We start from the raw sequence: 19,584 nt of genomic DNA, 5'->3' as shown, positions 1-19,584 counted from the left end.
CCAAAGCATCGGAGCTTCAGCTTCAACATCTATCCTTCCAATGAATGTTCAGGACTGACTTCCTTTAGGATTGACTGGTTTGATCCCTTTGCAGTTCAAGGGACTCTCAAGAGTCTTCTCCAACACCACAGCTCAAAAGCATCGATTCTTTGGCGCTCAGCTTTCTTTATGGCTATTAAGGTTATTATTAATATTATATCCTCCCCCCTTTTTTTTAATACAGAAGAGGAAACTAGGGTATACAGATCTTAACTTGCAGGACATCACATGGACAGAGAGGGGTGCGCCAGGATTCAAATGTGCCGTTTGACTCCTGAGCCTGCAAACGTCTTTATCTTGCCTTTCTGTCCCATCTGTCAGTATATTAGTCCGTCGGTACACTACTCCGATTCACAGAACTTCATGTCTGTAACACCTGTGGCAAAACAACGGATATGTTTTGCTCTAATGAGGCCCCTCACGCCGCTGGCAGGCGCCAACTCTCAGTGCGCAGGCGCCAACTCTCCGGCTGCTGGACGGGTCCTGTCTCCTAGGTAACTACTGAAGCACAGGCGACAGGTAATACACCCTTTTCCGCAGACCCAGAGGGCTGACGTCATTTCCTGCCTCTGGGCGGTGGCCTCAGTGACTCGTAGGGCTGTAGGGCGCTGTTAGGTACCCGAGGCCTGGGGCGGGAAAAGGCACTTCCTCCCAGAGAGCTTGTATCCTAGCAACCGCGCCCCGCCTCCGTTCTTAGTCCCGCCTCGGCGCCCCCTGAGAGGCCGGGTCTCTGACAGCAGCCAGGCGCAGGCCGGGCGGAGGGGCAAGCCGCCGAGCTCTCGGTTCGCGGGCTGCCGGCCGCAGGAATGCCAGGTGAGTGCAGAAGGCGAGACTTGCGGGTCCCGGAGACCTGGGGCCGGAGGCCGCGCTGGGCTGCGCACTGGCCTGGCTAGTAGCGGCTGCTGGGTGGGCCGCGATGGGCCGAGCGGTCAGGCACAGGGCGCCGCCGTGTAGGGCCGGAGCGGTCCCCGCGCGCTACGGAGGGCCTCGGGGCGGCCCGGCAGTCTCCTGGAGCAGCTGGAAACCTTCACGGGACCATCTGACACTGATTTTGTAAAGCTTCATTTTGTTTTATCTAATTGTATTAACACTTTTGTAAGAGGGAATAGTGAAAGAAAAAAAATTTTTAAATGATGTTCTTAGATGATCCTTTATGCTGACAGTAGCCTTCTTTTAGATAAGTATGGCTTTTAAATAAAAGTAGACTTTTTATTTTTAAAATAAAAGTAGCCTTTTAAATAAGTATGGCTCATTTGTAGGCAGTATTATACTTTTGAATGAAAGAGGTGGAAAAGTTTCTGTTTTAATTGGCAACAAGCCATTGCGCTCATTATTCAAGTGAGTGCAATAATTGTAAAACTTATTTAGGATAATAAAATAATTGTGAAACTATTTTAGGATAACTTAAGTTTGAATTTTCTTTTCTCTTTGAAAACCAGTTTGTTGGTAGAATTTGCTATTTATTTTCAAGAACTCTGTTTAAGTGGACATGCAGCTCAATGATGCCTTTCTTGTTTTTGTTTGGCTTTTCTGGGGGGCAGGGAAGCATTAAATGTAATAATACAAATTCTCAAGCATGCAAAAATGTCTGACTTGTTTATTGTGTGTTTCAGCCATCATCAGAGATTGAATTATTCCTATCATTTGTTAGCCATTTTATAAAGGTAGAGAATTAAAACACACTATGTCTGATGAAGTTTTTAGCACAACTTTGGCATATACAAAGAGTCCAAAAGTCACCAAAAGAACTACTTTCCAGGTAAAGTATTTTTATTTTGAATGACTGTACAAGGTAATTCCTGTATTAGGAATATTGGACTTGAAAGTAATCCTAGAGCAGTCCTATAAAGAGCAGGAGTAAATCTTACGTTTCTTTTGAGATTTTGCAGATCATTGTATTTGGGCTCTAGTATTACCAGCTCTTCTGTGTGGCTTTAAGACTACCAAACTAAAGAAAGTTAAATTAGCTTTTGAAAGTTAAATAGCAACTTCTAATTGCCATTTTCATATAAAGATTGTTGATTTTTTTTTTTTCTTGTTTAACATAATAACATTTAAGCTTTCTGTGTCCAGTCGCTACACTTTTCAACTGAGCTTCTCAATTTATGGTATTGATTACATCTGTTAATAGCAATATGCTGAAACAAAAGATCATAAAGAATACCAGTTTCTTACAGAATATGAGTTTATAATGAACCTGGTCCAGATAGAGTCCTTCAATTAATTTTCTTGGTGTTGTCTGTCTTGTTTAATTTAACTGTAAGTTCCATGAAAAAAGGGGTCATCTGTAATGTTCTGTGTTGCCTCTTAGAGTTTGGGTGCATGGCATAAAGTAGGCTTTCAGTAAATATTTGTTAGATGAATGAAATCTGAGTTTTAAAGCAGTTATTAATCAAGCATTATTTGTTTAAAGAATTAATTCTACATATGAGAGTACACATTTGGGTAGAGATTGATTTTAATTATCTCATTTCAGGATGAGCTAATAAAAGCAATTACAGCTCGCTCAGCCAGACAAAGAAGTTCTGAATACTCAGATGACTTTGACAGTGATGAGACAGGTATGTGAGAACATGGGGAAAATAAATCTTTTCTTTTTGCTTCCTTAGTTATGCATAGCCCAAACTTGAAAAAAAAAAAAAAGTCACCATTCTAAAATAATACCAGTGAATTCACTGGTTTTAGGTCTCCAACTTTTAATGAATAAAAAGTCACTCTTAATTTTCAAGAAGTTGTATGATTGTCCTTGTTTTTTTCTGAATGTGTATACAAAAATAAAAATTAACTGATAGCAGATTTGCTTGTCAGTGGTAAATTACATTGGAGATGATGAGTGCATCTTTAAGGCCAACCCTATGAGACCTGCAGTGAAGTAATAATTAGGGACCATAGAACTGAACTTTTTGTACATCAGAATCACTTTTATAATGCTTTTCAAATCAAGGTTTTTGGGCTGTGAAAAGGAATCAGTTTTGAAAACCCAGTATGTCAGCACTGTATGATTAATTTGGTTTCTTTGGTTATGTAAGATATTAACATTTCACATTTCAAGATAAACATACAAAATTCTGAACTTGAAATTCAGTGTTTTATTCTTTGATATTCAGTGAATAATTCTTGGTGTTCTCTGTAAAAGTTACCAGAACAATAGTTAAATCATTACTGTATAGTTCAGTTAGCATTCTTTATTATTATTCTCATAATGAAATCTAATACTCTGGTATGGATGGAATAGCAGTTCCAAAATTTTTATGGAAAAACATTATTAGTTAATTCTTCCATTTACAAATATTCTTGATTTTATATGACGAAGTTTTTGAAAAAATAATAATAATAATGTTTTACAGTCCAAAATCTAAATGTCTATGACTGATTGTTATTTTGAAGAACGTTTGAATGACTTCTCTCAGAGCAAACACAGTGCTTGACTTGATACACTATTCATACTCAATAAGTATGTTTTAAATAAATGAAACTGAAAATTTTATTTTATAGACTACCTAAATTAGCAGTTTTCTTAGGGTTCCAAATCCATTCACAGTTGTAAATTCGTTTCTAATCTTGAAGGTAATGTTTCTGATTGATGTAACCTTCAAAACTTTAAAATGTATTATTGAAAATTTGTTTCTCTTCTATTTTTCAGTTTCCTTAGGTGATTTTTCTGACACCTCAGGAGATGAAAATTCAGTTAAGAAAAAAATGAATAATTTTCAAATATCAGATGATGAAGAAAACAATTCTCCAAAACTTTCTTTTTTGAAAACCAAGAAATCAAGCAATGATGTGAGGAAACATGAGCCAGTAGTCTCTATCAAAAACGATGACATTGCACTTGATGATGGTGAAGGCGTGGTTGTAAATCCCTTATCTGAATCTCAAAATAAACAACAGGAAGTTGAAAAAGAGAAAATTAAAATGGAAACTAAACCTAGAATTCTTCCAGTCAAAAGTACATCTTCAGGTAATCCGTTGGTTTGGTTTGGTTTAGTCGCTAAGTTGTGTTGGACTCTTTGCAATCCCATGGACTGTAGCCCGCCAGGCTCCTCTGTCCATGGGATTTTCCAGGCAAGAATACTGCAGTGGATCAAAAGTACATCTTCAGGTAATTTGTTAGGTTACTATAATTGCATTTCTTGAAAATTTATTTAAAGATAATTACAAAATATTTTTACATAGTGGCTAATAAATATTAAAAAAAAAAAGACAGACTTTTCAATTTTACAGATATAAATAAAAATAATAGAAGCATAGAAAGTGAAAGTGAAAATGTTTGTCTCTCAGTCTTGTCTGACTCTTTGTGATCCCATGGACTGTTGCCTGCCAGGCTCCTCTGTCCATGGAATTCTCAGGGCAAGAACACTGGAGTGGGTCGCCAGTTCCTTCTCCAAGGGATCTTCCTAACCCAGGGATTGAAGCCAGGTCTCCTGCATTACAGGCAGATTCTTTATTATGTGAACCACCAAGGAAGCCCATAAATTGGAGACCTGGCTGTGTAGAGGTTGGGTGAGTGTGTGGGTACTAAGTCGCTTCAGTTGTGTCTGACTTTTTGTGACCCTATGGACCGTAGCCCAACAGGCTTCTCTGTCCACGGCACTCTCCAGGCAAGAATACTGGAGTGGGTTGCCATGCCTTCCTCCAGGAGATCTTCCCAACCCAGGGATCAAACCCATGTCTATTACGTCTCCTGTATTGGCAGGCAGGTTCTTTAGCACTAGTGCGACCTGGGAAATCCAGAACCATAGAGGAAAGCCGTAATTCTCAGGAAAGTCTGGAGGCTTAAATAGTAAGAGCAACAACACCTCTCCCTCCCCTCCTCCAACCTCCATTTCAAATATACAAATGTCAAACAGATATTCTGGCAAATGGCTGCATGGAAATGGTTGTTTTAAGGACTGCCCCAGTGCTGCTCTAACCCTAATGTCTGGAGCATGAGATTGATTAGAAAAGATTCCATTGTAGTTACACTGCTAAAACCAAAATTGAAGCTGATAGGCCGAAGCGAGGCTGGATGTGGATGACTGAAAATTCTTTCCCCTCCTATCAGGCACTAGCAGAGATGCAAGACTGAATGCAGGAGGCAGAAGAACTTTAAGCATCCACATCCAGCCTCGCTTAGACCTGTGAGCTCCAATTTTGATTTTAGCAGTGTAACTACAATGGAATCCTTTCTAACCCATCTCACACTCCAAACATTAGGGTTAGAGCACAGCATTGGGGCTAGTCCTTAAAGAATCATTTCCATGCAGCCATTTGCCAGAATATCTATGTGACATTTGTATATTTGCAAAGGGGGTGGGGGAGAGAGGCCTTGTTACTATTCTCGTTTAAGCCTCCAGACTTTCCTTAAGAAAAGAGAATCTCCATTTGGTTTCTCTGTCCCCCAGGAAAATCCACTAAAACTCAGTTTTCTGTGTGGTAGTTCCTGGTGTAACCATTACAGTAGTTTCTCCACAATTCTACTGAGCTCTGAGCATAGTGGAGCAGAGATGGAGTGAAGCAGGCACCAACTGCTGTGAGATCCCCGGGGCTACCATGCAAGAATAAGGGCATAGAAGGTGAACGATTTGGGGTCTTCCAGCCTTTTTCTGTTTTATGGAAAACAATAGTAGTTGATACTAACCTGCACAAAAACCTCTTTCCTTTATATCATCATTAAATACAATGCTGGAAAGTATTTCATACTTTATGTATTAGATAGCACTGATAACTTCAGCCAAAGCTTTATTTCAGATATGTATTAGGGACCTACTCCTTTTTCCACCCCTGACAATCATATCCACTTTCAAATGAGAAGATTTGAATCAGCAACGATACTAGGGAGAGAGCCCCTGTATGTTAATTATGTTTGACCTTAGCAATAGGGTAAGCCTTACTGTCCTCCATGAGGAGGGAGAGGAAACTTGTTCTCCCTTCCTACAGAATTGTTTGAAGAATGTACCCAAGTGGCACAATAGTAAAGAATTCACCTGCCAATGCAGGAGACGCAGGAGAGGTGGGTTTGATCCCTGGGTCGGAGAGATCCCCCGGGAGGAGGAAATGACAACCCATTCCAGTATTCTTGCCTGGAAACTTCCATGGACAGAGGAGCCTTGCAGGCGGGCTATAGTCCCATGGGGTTGCAAAGAGTCAGACATGACAGCACACACTCATCACACTGAAATATGTCTCAAACTGTAAACTTCTACAAAAGGGTAAGCACAAGGTCTAATGAAACAGAATTTACTTGCTAAAATGTATCTTACCAACGTACTGAGTAAAATAAAAAATGGAGAGAAGGGAAACATAATCAAATAGTGAATAATCCAATAAATCACCATTTCCCACAGTATTTTCCACAGTTTGTTCATTGTATTAAGGGGAAAACACAGAGTTATAGAAAATTTAAACCAATTTCTTTGTGAGAGAACTTCTTGGAACCATTAATAAAGACATATGCACAGTGAATCTTCATGAAAGATAGAGTATGTAGTATTCCCTAGTCCTAGTTGAGTTTAAAAACTATTTTTATAGATTATGTTTATCCTTTTTGTCCTGATTCTGAAAAGCTTTTCATTAGATAATAAGAAACTGTGAGCATACCTTAGAAGCTAAAAATTAGTCTGATATAAGTATATAATTAGAACTTTATAGAACATAATCAGCAATAATCCCTTATTTAATACCTTTTCTAAAACCTGTGACAAAATGAATAGAGAAATACTGTACTTTGACCACAAGATGGCCTCTGGATTATGAATGTGCAATACTGAATTTTTTAACAATCATTAACCATTTCCAATTCAGTATATGCAGTATAAAAATAATTACTGAAATAGGTAATCATTTACATTTGATAATGAAACAAGACATCTTGATAATGTATAGACTTTGTTTTTCTTTCTGAAAACTTGAGGCTTCTGGAAGTAAGATTTTGGTATAAAATATTTGAAATCATTATTCCAAGGTTATTCAAGTTGAAGGAAAAAGTTGAGTCTGCTGGTTAGTGCCTGGCATCTAGAATTCTTTAAGTATTTGAATATCAGTTCAGTTCAGTCGCTCAGTCGTGTCTGACTCTTTGCAACCCCATGAACCGAAGCATGCCAGGCATCCATGTCCATCACCAACTCCTGGAGATACCCAAACTCATGTCCATCGAGTCGGTGATGCCATCTAACCATCTCATCCTCTGTCATCCCTTCTCCTCCTACCTTCAATCTTTCCCAACATCAGGTCTTTTCAAATGAGTCAGCTCTTCACATCAGGTGACCAAAATATTGGAGTTTCAGCTTCAAAATCAGTCCTTCCAATGAACACCCAGGACTGATCTCCTTTAAGATGGACTGGTTGGATCTCCCTGCAGTCCAAGGGACTCTCAAGAGTCTTCTCCAACACCACAGTTCAAAAGCATCAATTCTTCGGTGCTCAGCTTTCTTCACCATCCAACTCTCACATCCATACATGACCACTGGAAAAATCATAGCCTTGAGTAGACAGACCTTTGTTGACAAAGTAATGTCTCTGCTTTTTAATATGCTATCTAGGTTGGTCATAACTTTCTTTCCAAGGAGGAAGCGTCTTTAATTTCATGGCTGCAATCACCATCTGCAGTGATTTTGGAGCCCCAAAAAATAAAGTCTGACACTGTTTCCACTGTTTCCCCATCTATTTGCCATGAAGTAATGGGACCAGATGCCATGATCTTAGTTTTCTGAATGTTGAGCTTTAAGCCAACATTTTCACTCTCTTCTTTCACTTTCATCTAGAGGCTCTTTAGTTCTTCCTCACTTTCTGCCATAGGGTGGTATCATCTGCATATCTGAGGTTATTGATATTTCTCCCAGCAATCTTGATTCCATCTTGTGCTTCATCTAGTCCAGTGTTTCTCATGATGTACTCTGCATAGAAGTTAAATAAGCAGGGTGACAATATACAGCCTTGACGGACTCCTTTCCCTATTTGAAACCAGTCTGTTGTTCCATGTCCAGTTCTAACTGTTACTTCCTGACCTGCATACAGGTTTCTCAAGAGGCAGGTCAGATGGTCTGGTATTCCCATCTCTTTCAGAATTTTCCACAGTTTATTGTGATCCACACACAGTTTATTGACTATGCCAAAGCCATAGTCAATAAAGCAGAGATGTTTTTCTGGAACTCTCTTGCTTTTTCGATGATCCAACGGATGTTGGCAATTTGATCTCTAGTTCCTCTGCCTTTTCTAAAACCAGCTTGAACATCTGGAAGTTCACAGTTAACATATTGCTGAAGCCTGGTTTGGAGAATTTTGAGCATTACTTTACCAGTAGCGTGTGAGATGAGTGAAATTCTGCAGTAATTTGAGCATTCTTTGGCATTGCCTTTCTTTGGGATTGGAATGAAAATTGACCTTTTCCAGTCATGTGGCCGCTGCTGAGTTTTCCAAATTTGCTGGCATATTGAGTGCAGCACTTTTCATAGCATCATCTTTTAAGTTTTGAAATAGCTCAACTGAATTTCCATCACCTCCACTAGCTTTATTCGTAGTGATGCTTCCTAAGGCCCACTTGACTTCACATTCCAGGATGTCTGGCTCTAGGTGAGTGATCACACCATCATGATTATCTGGGTCATGAAGATCTTTTTTGTACACTTCTACGTATTCTTGCCACTTCTTCTTAATATCTTCTGCTTCTATTAGGTCCATACCATTTCTGTCATTTATCGAGCCCATCTTTGCATGAAATGTTCCCTTGGTATCTCTGATTTTCTTGAAGAGATCTCTAGTCTTTCCTGTTCTCTTGTTTTCCTCTATTTCTTTGCACTGATCACTGAGGAAGGCTTTCTTATCTCTCCTTGCTGTTCTTTGGAACTCTGCATTCAAATGGTTATATATTTTCTTTTCTCCTTTGCTTTTTGCTTCTCTTCTTTTCACAGCTATTTGTAAGCCCTCCTCAGACAGGCATTTTGCTTTTTTGCATTTGTTTTTCTTGGGGATGGTCTTCATCCTTGTCTCCTGTACAATGTCATGAACCTCCATCCATAGTTCATCAGGCACTCGGTCTATCAGAACTAGTATTTGAATATATAAATGAATAATTTATTCATTAAAGAAGTAATATGGTTAACAAGTTTAACTGTATCTGCTAAATTTTTTAGACTTTTTTCTTTATCATTTTTAGAACTTTATATTTTTAATATCATGAGATATTGCTGAATATCATTTAATGCTTTATAAAAATATTAGAACCTGAAAGTTTCCCTTGTTCTCACTTGTCTGCTGTTCAGTTCAGTTCAGTCACTCAGTCGTGTCCAATTCTTTGTGACCCCATGGACTGCAGCACGCCAGGCTTCCCTGTCGATCACCAACCCCCCACAAGACCCAGTTTTCCCCTTAGTCAGTGTCTCCCATCAGGAAGCTTCCATAAGCCTCTTATCCTTCCCCATCAGAGGGCAGACAGAATGAAAACCACAGTCACAGAAAACTAACCATGTGATCACATGGACCACAGCCTTGTCTAGCTCAATGAAACTATGAGCCATGCTGTATAGGGCCAGCCAAGACAGACAGGTCATGGCAGAGAGTTCTGGCAAATCGTGGTCCACTGGAGAAGGGATTGGCAAACCACTTCAGTATTCTTGCCTTGAGAACTCCATGAACAGTATGAAAAGGCAAAAAGATAGGACACTGAAAGATGAACTCCCCAGGTTGGTAGGTGCCCATTATGCTACTAGAGATCAGTGGAGAAATAACTCCAGAAAGAATGAAGAGATGGAGTCAAAGCAAAAACAAAACCCAGTTGTGGATGTGATGGGTGATGGAAGTAAAGTCCGATTCTGTAAAGAGCAATATTGCATAGGAACCTGAAATGTCAGGTCCATGAATCAAGGTAAATTGGAAGTGGTCAAACAGGAGATGATAAGAATGAACATTGACATTTTAGGAATCAGTAAACTAAAATGGACTGGAATGGGTGAATTTAGTTCAGATGACTATTATATCTACTACTGTGGGCAAGAATCCCTTAGAAGAAATGGAGTAGCCATCATAGTCAACAAAAGAGTCCAAAATGCTCTACTTGGATGCAGTCTCAAAAGTGACAGAATGATCTCTGCTCATTTCCAAGGTAAACCATTCAATATCTCAGTAATCCAAGCCTATGCCCTAACCAGTAATGCTAAAGAATCTGAAGTTGAATGGTTCTAGAAAGACCTATAAGACCTTCTAGAACTAACACCCAAAAAAGATGTCCTTTTCATCATAGCGGCCTAGAGTGCAAAAGTAGGAAGTCAAGAGATACCTGGAGTAACAGGCAAATCTGGCCTTAGAGTACAAAATGAAGTAGGGCAAAGGCTAACAGAGTTTTCCCAAGAGAACTCACTGGTCATAGAAAACACCCTCTTCCAACAACACAAGAGAAGATTCGACACATGGACATCACCAGATGGTCAATACTGAAATAAGATTGATTATATTCTTTGCAGCCAAAGATGGAGAAGCTCTATACAGTCAGCAAAAACAAGACTGGGAGCTGACTGTGGCCCAGATCATGAACTCCTTATTGCCAAATTCAGACTTAAATTGTCTGCTGTAAAAAGTACAATAATCAAACTCCTTCACTTTATCAAGTCATGGTCACATTGATGGTGATTGTGGAAAGTAATTTTTACAGGGTTTTATTTTAACTTTAAAGCAGGAGCACCTTGACTCCATTAGCATTGGAGCCAGGGTGCTCCTGCTTTAATTCCACAAACTAGAGTTTATAACCATGGGCATGCACATGATCTCTTTGTTCCTCATTTTATCTGTCTGTGAAAGGGGACAATAGTTGAACCACTGCAAGGGGTTTGAGGCAATTAAATGAGTTTATGTATCTGAAGGGTTTAGAGCAATCTGGCATAAATTAAGCATGCTATAAATGCTTTTACTATTCACTTTATTATTCAGCATTTGTTCATAAGCAGATCATTTTATTTATCCACACATATTTATCGTTTGTATGATATGTCTCACTGTTACAAGCACTGTGATGGTAACTACAACTGCAGCATTAGAGATGTAGTACCAGTCCTCCAGTACTGTCTTGGTCATTTGGGCTGCTATAATCAAATACTTCCCAAATAGTACTGGGGCTTCTCAGATGGGGCTAGTGGTAAAGAACCCACCTGCCAATGCAGGAGATGCAAGTTCAATCCCTGGGTTGGGAGGATGCCCTGGAGGAGGAAATGGCAACCCATTCCAGTATTCTTGCCAGGAAAACCCCAAGGACAGTGGAGCCCGGTGGGCCACAGTCCATGGGTTTGCAAAGAGTCAGACCTGACTGAAGCTTAGCAGCACAGCACAACCAGAAACTTCAAACTGAGTGAATTATAACTGATAAAAATCTGTTTCTCACAGTTCTGGAGGATGAAAGTCTGAGATCACAGGGCTCATATGGTTGGATAGGGTCCTTTTCCACGTTGCAGGCTTCTCATTGTATCTTTACATGGTGGAAAGGGCAAGGGAACTTTCTAGAACATTGTTTTTAGGGCACTAGTTCCATTCATGAAGGTCTGCCTTTATGACATAATCACCTCCCAAGGGTCCTACCTCCTAGTATATGACTTTTGGGGTTAAGATTTCAATGTAAGAATGGTAGTTATGAGTGGCTAGAGGGAGAGGGAAATGGGAATTGATAGTCAAAAGGTGTAAAGTTTCAGTTAGCAAGATGAACAAGTTCTAGAGTTCTGCTGTATGGCATTGTGCCTTTAGGTAATAATACTGCATTCTGCACTTAAAATTTTGTTAAGAGAATGGATCTCCTGTTAAGTGTTCTTGTTACAGTAAAAAAGACTCAAAACCTTTTATCAAGTTTTATATAATATTCTGCTTAAACTGAGATTCCAAAGACAAGCACGCATTCGTCAGGAGAAGCTGGAAGTGGACATCCTAGGCTGAGGAAGAACTAGGGTAAAAGTTTAGTAGCAAGAGAGATGTGGCCCAACTGCAGGACAGTGAGCCCAGCATGTCAGGACAGATTACCAAGGGAGTGTGCTGGTGATGAGGCAGCACGGGTAGCCAGGGACAAGACTATGAAACCTTTTATATTGTTCAGAGGCAACGAACTTGCAAGACTGGATGATGGGGAGCCATTGAAGAATTTTGTGGAGTGGGGTGATGTGATCTGATTTGTGTTTTATAAACATTGCTGAGGCAGTAATCTAGGCAAGACTGGATAAGGAAATGACAGTGGGGATGCAGAAAGTGGGATAAATGAGAGATATTTAGAGGTAGAGTCAATAGGGTATCATGATGCTTTGGATTTTGAGGGAGGAATCTAGGATAACTCTTGGATTTTAAATTGGACATTTGACCAGAATTTAGGACATACCTAAAATTGGCAGTGAAACATTGATAGTGGTTCCAATTAGGTCTGACTGTAGAATCTTCTAGCAGGATTTATAACCCCACTTATAGATAAAAAAGAGAAAGGTATTCAATTTTGCAGCTTTGTCAGAAGAATACATTGGTAGGACAGTGGAGAAATGGATATATATAAAAGGTGAAATTTAGGGGAAAGTTCATGTAAAAAACTTGTATATCATGTTTTGAGGGCTGGAAGTATACCAGCATTAGAGTGTTGTTTTAAACTTAGAAGTAGTGGAAATAGTAACTGAGAAATTTTAATGACTGCTGGAGAGGTTTTATGGACTCAGAGAACAGCAGCTCACAGGTTGCCGAGTTCTCCATCCCTCTTTCCAGGGACATTGGCTCTTCTACCCCTTGTACTGACATCATCTTCATACTTGTTGCAGCACTTAGCTTTGTCTTATAATTTTATTTGTTTACAATCATCTCCCTCCCCAACCTCTAAAATCCTAGGACAGGGCCATTGCCAGTGTCTTGATTCTGAGATCTGTTGATGTGAATGATGTGAACAGGGCCTGGCAGCAGACACTCAATAAAGGTTTGATGGATGAACTGCCTCATTTTATAAAGGCTGAAATCAAGACATGGTTTTGTTTGTTTTAAAAAATTTTTAATACTATGAGAGTTGATAAAGTAGAATAGTTAACTACTCACAAGAGTGAAGTATACTAGTTACTTTCAGAATGGCAGCCATTAAAAAAATTGTTTTGACTGTGAACTATCACCTATTTTTACTTTCTGGAGTTCTTTGTAGAGAAGGGAGTTGGCTTCTTCTCCAGGACAGAGAGGCAAGGTGCTTGGCAACAGGAGGGAAGTTTGGTGGCACCTGGGGTTTAGGAGAAGCCATGATCATCTTAAACAGGAAAATATTTTTTACTGTATTAAATGTATTAAAGCATTGTATTTTTCTGCAGAAAATAACAGCAGCCTTGAAGCAGACAACCATTTTAAACCTTCACCTCGACCAAGGAGCATGTTGAAAAAGCACAGCCATGGGGAGAAGAAAGATAGCCTAGGAGAAGATAAAGAAACTGTCCCACATGAAGAATTAGAGGCACATTCCACACCTCCGTTCCTCCCAAGGCTGAATGGCAGACAACCAGAAGCTGAGAAGAATGCATTCTCTGAAAACCCTGATGCTGAGGTTAGCACTGTTGCTGAATTGTGTTTTGAGTTCAGATTTTTGCATCTGGTTATAAGAGAAAGAGAGAATATTTGTGCACACGCATGTGTGTGCTTGTGTGTGTTTCACATGTTTTTGTCAGCAAATGACAAGGAACTTTAATTTTTTAAATATATTTTATTGGGTCTAAAACTGCGTTGTAAGATAGAGCAAAAAGGCAGCATTATTGCACGTACTGCTAAGAAAGAAGAAAACTGGTAATTAAGCTATAACACGCCAGTCATTATGCATCCAATATCAGAGAAAGTAAAATGTGAAAAAACAATGCAGTCCTTTTGAATCTATGCAACACTAACTGCAAGTATATATTTACACATCTTTTAATTGTATAATTTATGGCCAGTGTCATTTTATTCATTTGGTTTTAATCACTCAACAAATGCATATTGAATGTTCACAGCAGTGTCCTATCTTTTTTGGGATATACCACAATGGAAGTAGATATGATCCTTCAGGAGTTCATCAGGAGTTTACTGTGTATTGTCATTGGGGAAGAACACTTGGCCTCCTGTATTTTATTTTCACTATGGCTAGGAAACTTCTGCCTCACCTTTCAGAAGGGATAAGTATGGGAAGAACACTGCTGCTCCACAATCTGCTTAAGCAGATCAGAGAAAACTGAACAGCACCCGGCTAAGCTTCTTTCTCCTGGCTCCTCTGTGGTTCAGATGTGACTAAGAGAGGTGGTACAAAGGGAGACAGAGGAAGTCCTTTGTATCACAGCTAAATGAATGGATCTCTTCAGTTCAGACCAGAAATGTGATTACAGTAGGCTTCTTATTCCACTCTTGTCCTGTAGGTTAGCTTTACCAGGAAAGCTGGCAATTTGGTATAAACCTCTCTAACTTCAGTGTGCTATGTCCTAATTTGTTGTAAAAATCAGGAGAAGAGATGGTCTTATCAAAACCAAACAATTATTTTATATTGATCATCTGACCAAGTGGATATTGTGGTAGTTCACTGTAGCTGTTACAACCAATTGCCACAAACTAGACTTAAAATAACAGAATTTTTTTTCAGTTCTGGAGGTCAGAAGTCCAAAGTGAAAGTGTGGAGAGGGTCATATTCTCTCTGAAAGCTCTAGAGAGAAATCCTTCCTTGCTTTTTCCAGCTTCTGATGGTTGTCAGAAATCTATGGTGGTCCTTGGCTTTCAGCTGCATCACTCTAACCCCTGTCTCCATCATCACATGGCCTTTTTCCCTTGGTCTCTGTGTCTTCCCTCACTTGCCTCTAAAAAAAAAGACACCAGTCATTTGATTTAGGGTCCACCCTAGTCTAGTATAAGGGCTTCCCTTGTAGCTCAGTTGATAAAGAATCTGCCTAAAGTGCAGGAGACCTGGGTTTGATCCCTGGGTTGGAAAGATGCCCTGGAGAAGGAAATGGCAACTCACTCCAGTATCCTTGCTTGGAAAATCTCATGGACAGAGGAGCCTGATGGGCTGCAGTCTATGGGGTCACAGAGAGTCGGGCACAACTGAGCGACTAACACTTACTTACTTACTTACTAATCTAGTATATCCTCATCTTGATTAATTCCGTCTGAGATTCAGGATAGACATGAATTTTGAGGGACATTATTCAAACTGGTAGCGATACCTAACTAAATCCTCTTTGTGATGCATGTTATGTCGCTTGATTAAAGAAAAAAAGTATTCCTAAAGTTTTTAAAGTAACATATTATGACAGAAAGTTTAATTGAAAAATATCTACTCATAATCCCACCACTTAGTAACAACAATGTTCATTACTCTTATTCCTTTTGGGGCTATTTTTCCTTTACTTATTTTATCATATTTGTCATCTTAACATTCGTGATGTTTTGTATTATGCTTTTTTTTTTTAATCTCTTAGCACTAAGCTCATGAAGTGTTTCTGTGTCGCTAGGTGATCTTGAGACTACATTCACCTTAATGACGATAACATAGCCCATAATGTAGATCTATTATTTTATTGTTGGGTATGTTAGATACTTTTGTTTTTAATAATCTAAAATTTCCTTATTCCTCATTATAAAATTTGCCTTAGCATGCTGTGAATCTTCTTTAAGCCCACCTTGGCAGGGATTTCCATTAATTTTTTGTCCTACCTTTCTCTCTCCTGTATCCATAATCTTTGCCTCTGGAAGGGTCTGTTATCATCCACATTCAACTATGCTTATGTCTCTTAAACTACGTGTAAATTCTTACATGACACTGCACCTCTCTCTCTACTGCCTTACTTTCCCACAAGTGTCACAGCTAGATGTGGAAAGGGTGACACTTTCTTTTTTTGCTACGGCCTCACTTCCTACCTTTCCTTCGTGTGTATGTTTGTATGATGATACTTTTCTGTTAAATTAGCTCCGTATTCTGGGATAAAATCTGGTCGATCATAGTAGGTTGTTTTAGTGTGAGATTTTATTTCTTAATATTTTGTTAAGACTTCTACATCTGTATTTATGGAGGCAGAGTATAATTTTTTCCTTATAATGCTGTTGTCAGACATGGGTATCATATGAATTGGGGAGTGTCTCTTTCTCTTTGTTTTCTAAAATTTGGTATGAAACCAAAGATTTGGTATCATTTTTTCCATAATTGGGAGACTTCATCAGCAAAATTATCTGGGACTAGAATTTTCTTTGTGGAGAGGTCTTTGATACTAAATTTGATTTTTTCTTTTTTTGGATAGATACTTTGGTATTCAGATTTTCTACTTCATCAAATTAGTAATTTATGATAAAGACATTAGTAATTTATGTCTATTTAGAAATTTGACCACTTTATCTGAGATGCTGGTTGTATAAAGTTGTTTGTGATATTCCCTTATGCTTTTGATGGCAATAAAATTATCATGACATTCCCATCTTTCATCTCTAATGTATAGTTTGTGTTTTCTGTGTTTCTTGTTAAATTTTAAAGGCATCACTCAGTTTTGTTAAAACTTTTCTAAGAACCAGTGTTGGCTTAGTTTTCTCTATTGTTTGTTTCCAGTTTCACTGATTTTTATTCTTTTATTTTATTTTCTTTGGGTTTAATTTGCTTATCTTTAAGTTAGAAAATGTGTCCCTTTATTTTAAGCTTTTCATCCTTCCAGTCAAAACTTTTAAAAACTATGAATTTTCCTCTTATGCACTGATTAGCAGCACCCATTTTTGATGCCATTTATTTTCATTATCATTCCTTTAAATATGTTTTCTAATTTTCCTTGTCATTTCTTTTTTGACCTAATGGGGATTTTATGATGAATGATTTTAAACTTTTAGTCTTAGACTTTTAAAGAACTAAAAGAGTAGAATAAACTAGAATAAACATTTGTAGTTTTCTTAGATTTATATAACATTTCTAAGGATCTTCATTTCTTCCTTTAGATTCATATTCCTTCTAATGTTATTTCCCTTCAATCTTAAGAACTTATTTTTATTTTTCTTATAATATAGATTTGCCAGTGACAGGTTTGCTCAGTCAGTAAAAATTCACTTTATCTTCATTTTTGAAGGATGACTTAGCTGAATATGTACTTGGCTGACAGTTCTCTTCTCCTACCTCCAGCTCTTTATAGGTTTCCATTGTTCCTGATCTCTATGATTTCTGTTAGAAAATCAGCAAAAATTTATCTTGTTGTACTCATTATATAACAATTTGGGGTTTTTTCTGACAGCTTTCAGAATTTTTTTTTTTCAAGACTTTGTCTTTTTTCTTTGAATTATAATAATTTGACTACAGGGTACCTAGGTGTCGTTTTTCTTTATATTTATCCTGCCTGGGTTTCGTTGAGGTTTCAGGATCTGTAAACTGATGTTTTCCATGAAGATGGGAAGTTAATTTTTTCTGTGTTGTTTTCTTTTCTCCTGTTTGTAACCCAGTGTGTTGACATTGTTGATATGTCTCGCTGAGCTCTCATGTTCCTGTTTCTTCAGTCTTTTTACCCTTTGTTTTCTTCAATTTCTGTCTTCAGAGACTTTGAGTACCCTGCCTTTGTCTACCATATCTCATCTACTGTTAAGTCTATGCAGGAATTTTATTTTTTATTTCACTACTATTCAACTCTGGAATTTCCAATTGTTTTTTTTTTTTTTTTTGTATTTTCTGTATCTAATAACAAGATACCCATCTGTTCCACCACTGTGTATATATTTTTCCTCCTAAATACTTGAAGATATTTATGATACCTACTTTAAAGTTCTTGTTTGTAATTGCAATATCTGGGTCATCACTGGGTTGGTTAGTATAGACTGTTTTTGTTGTTTGTTTTCATAGTATAAGTCACTATTTTCTGTTACTTAATGTTTTGATTGAATACTGAATATTATGGATGATATGTTGTAGACATTTTGGATTCTATTATGTTTCTCTGAACATGTGTTCTATGTTCTATCATACTGATTTTATGGCCAGACTCAAATTCCCAACTCTGTCTCCCTTGCAATGGACATTCACTAAAACTTCTGCTTAGTTTTTTTACTTTCTAGCCACTACAATTTTACAGGGCCCTCTGAGGTCTTTTCCATGCCATGCATAGTTGAGCCAAGGGTTTGAGGTGGATTTTATATGCAGATTTTGGGGTTCTTGCCCTCTGCAGCTCTTCTCCAAATTTATTGGCTGATCTTCTATTCCTAAACTCTATTCTCTGATGCCTCAAGCAAGTCTGGTAGGCATGCAGCCTACTACTACTTGAGCTACACAGTTGGGGAAACTTTCTCAGGAGAAAAGCTACTAACTTGCAAATCTCCTTGGATAAAGCTTCATCTCTTAGGGTAGACTCCAGTGTTTTAGCCCTTCTGCCATCTTCCCAGAGGGTTTCTCTCTATTGCTTTTGACATTAAATACTATGGGAAAAAAATAAAAATTTTTATACAACAAAATCAAACTTCTTATACTTATAGGTACTTATGATACTTACAGTATCATCACCCTTAGACTAGAGTATTATCCTATAAAGAGATGTTTAATATAGGAACACAAATATAATTACTTCATTTCATATATAATTATTTTATTTCAGATATAGTAATTTTGAGGAAAACTAAAGTGCATGAAATATATGTACTTTTTAATCTAAAATATTTGGAAGTAGCTACTTGGTTTTTGGGCTTCCCAGGTGGCACTAGTGGTAAAGAACCTGCCTGCCAATGCAGGAGATAAAAGAGACGTGAGTTCTATTCCTGGGTCAGGAAGATTCCCTGGAGGAGGAAATGGCAACCCACTCCAATATTCTTACCTAGAGAATCCCATGGACAGAGGAGCCTGGTGAGCTACAGTCCATAGCGTCACGAAGAGTCAGACACGACTGAAGCAACACACACACGCACACACTTGGTTTTATGAATGGCTTTTGTTTGAACAACTATTAATGTTTGATTCAAACCAAGGGTTTTTGATCTACGATCTTTATGCTTTCTTAGAAAATATATACTTAGAGAAAGAGATGTCAAATACTTAAGTATTTCTGAGATTTGATTTTAGAGCAGCAATAGTGTTGAAAATTGCTAAAAATGGATTTAGAAGTTTCAGTTAAAGAGCTGAAATAGCTCTTAAGTTGAAAGTAAAGTATATTTTAACCTCCTTTGACTTAACCCTTATGGTGTTTCAGTAGAAAACTAATAATGCATATTTCAGAGTTATGAAATAGTCTTAATACTGCTATTGCCCTCTACAAATCTTGACAACTAAACTTACATAGTTTCTTTACATAGGATCCATGGTTAACAAGTGTACCATCATCATCTGTTAAAGAAAATCTTAAAGATTCCTTTTCACTAGGATCTGAGGAAAAAGCCTCCATTACAGGTGATTATATCAAAATATCCTACCTTATGTTATTTGTGAATTTCTTTATTGCTTAGACTGCCATAGAAGTATGCCAAAGGAGTAATATGTCACATAGTTACAGGAACAATATATGTTTATGTTTGCCTGACTTTTAATCTCACAATGCAATTTACTAACCTTGTGATTATAGATGCAGAACTTAATTTCTCAGTTTAAGAGAGATTGCAGAGAGATTGCCTCAATCCCCCAAGTTA

The 19,584-nt window shown here is 38.1% G+C and overlaps 1 protein-coding gene across 6 annotated transcripts in view; it reads left to right on the top strand.

Annotated features, from left to right (window-relative positions):
• The first annotated feature begins 771 nt into the window (after positions 1 to 771).
• The window catches only part of MAP9 (microtubule associated protein 9), a 71,728-nt gene continuing 52,915 nt past the window's right edge, over positions 772 to 19,584 (top strand). For all 6 annotated transcript variants that reach the window (XM_081545905.1, XM_081545903.1, XM_081545907.1 and 3 more), the window contains exons 1-6: positions 772 to 852; positions 1,653 to 1,798; positions 2,516 to 2,600; positions 3,683 to 4,000; positions 13,314 to 13,543; positions 19,255 to 19,348. In XM_081545905.1, the coding sequence (XP_081402031.1) occupies positions 1,724 to 1,798; positions 2,516 to 2,600; positions 3,683 to 4,000; positions 13,314 to 13,543; positions 19,255 to 19,348 (802 nt within the window). In that variant the 5' untranslated portion in view covers positions 772 to 852; positions 1,653 to 1,723. The remainder of the gene's footprint in view (positions 853 to 1,652; positions 1,799 to 2,515; positions 2,601 to 3,682; positions 4,001 to 13,313; positions 13,544 to 19,254; positions 19,349 to 19,584) is intronic.

This window comes from Giraffa tippelskirchi, chromosome 11 (genome assembly GCF_054371585.1).
Source record: "Giraffa tippelskirchi isolate mGirTip1 chromosome 11, T2T-mGirTip1v1.2.pri, whole genome shotgun sequence".
In the NCBI taxonomy this organism is placed as follows: Eukaryota; Metazoa; Chordata; class Mammalia; order Artiodactyla; family Giraffidae; genus Giraffa; species Giraffa tippelskirchi.
The sequence above is the reverse complement of the archived record's forward strand: the minus strand, read 5'-3'. Positions and strand labels throughout refer to the sequence as shown.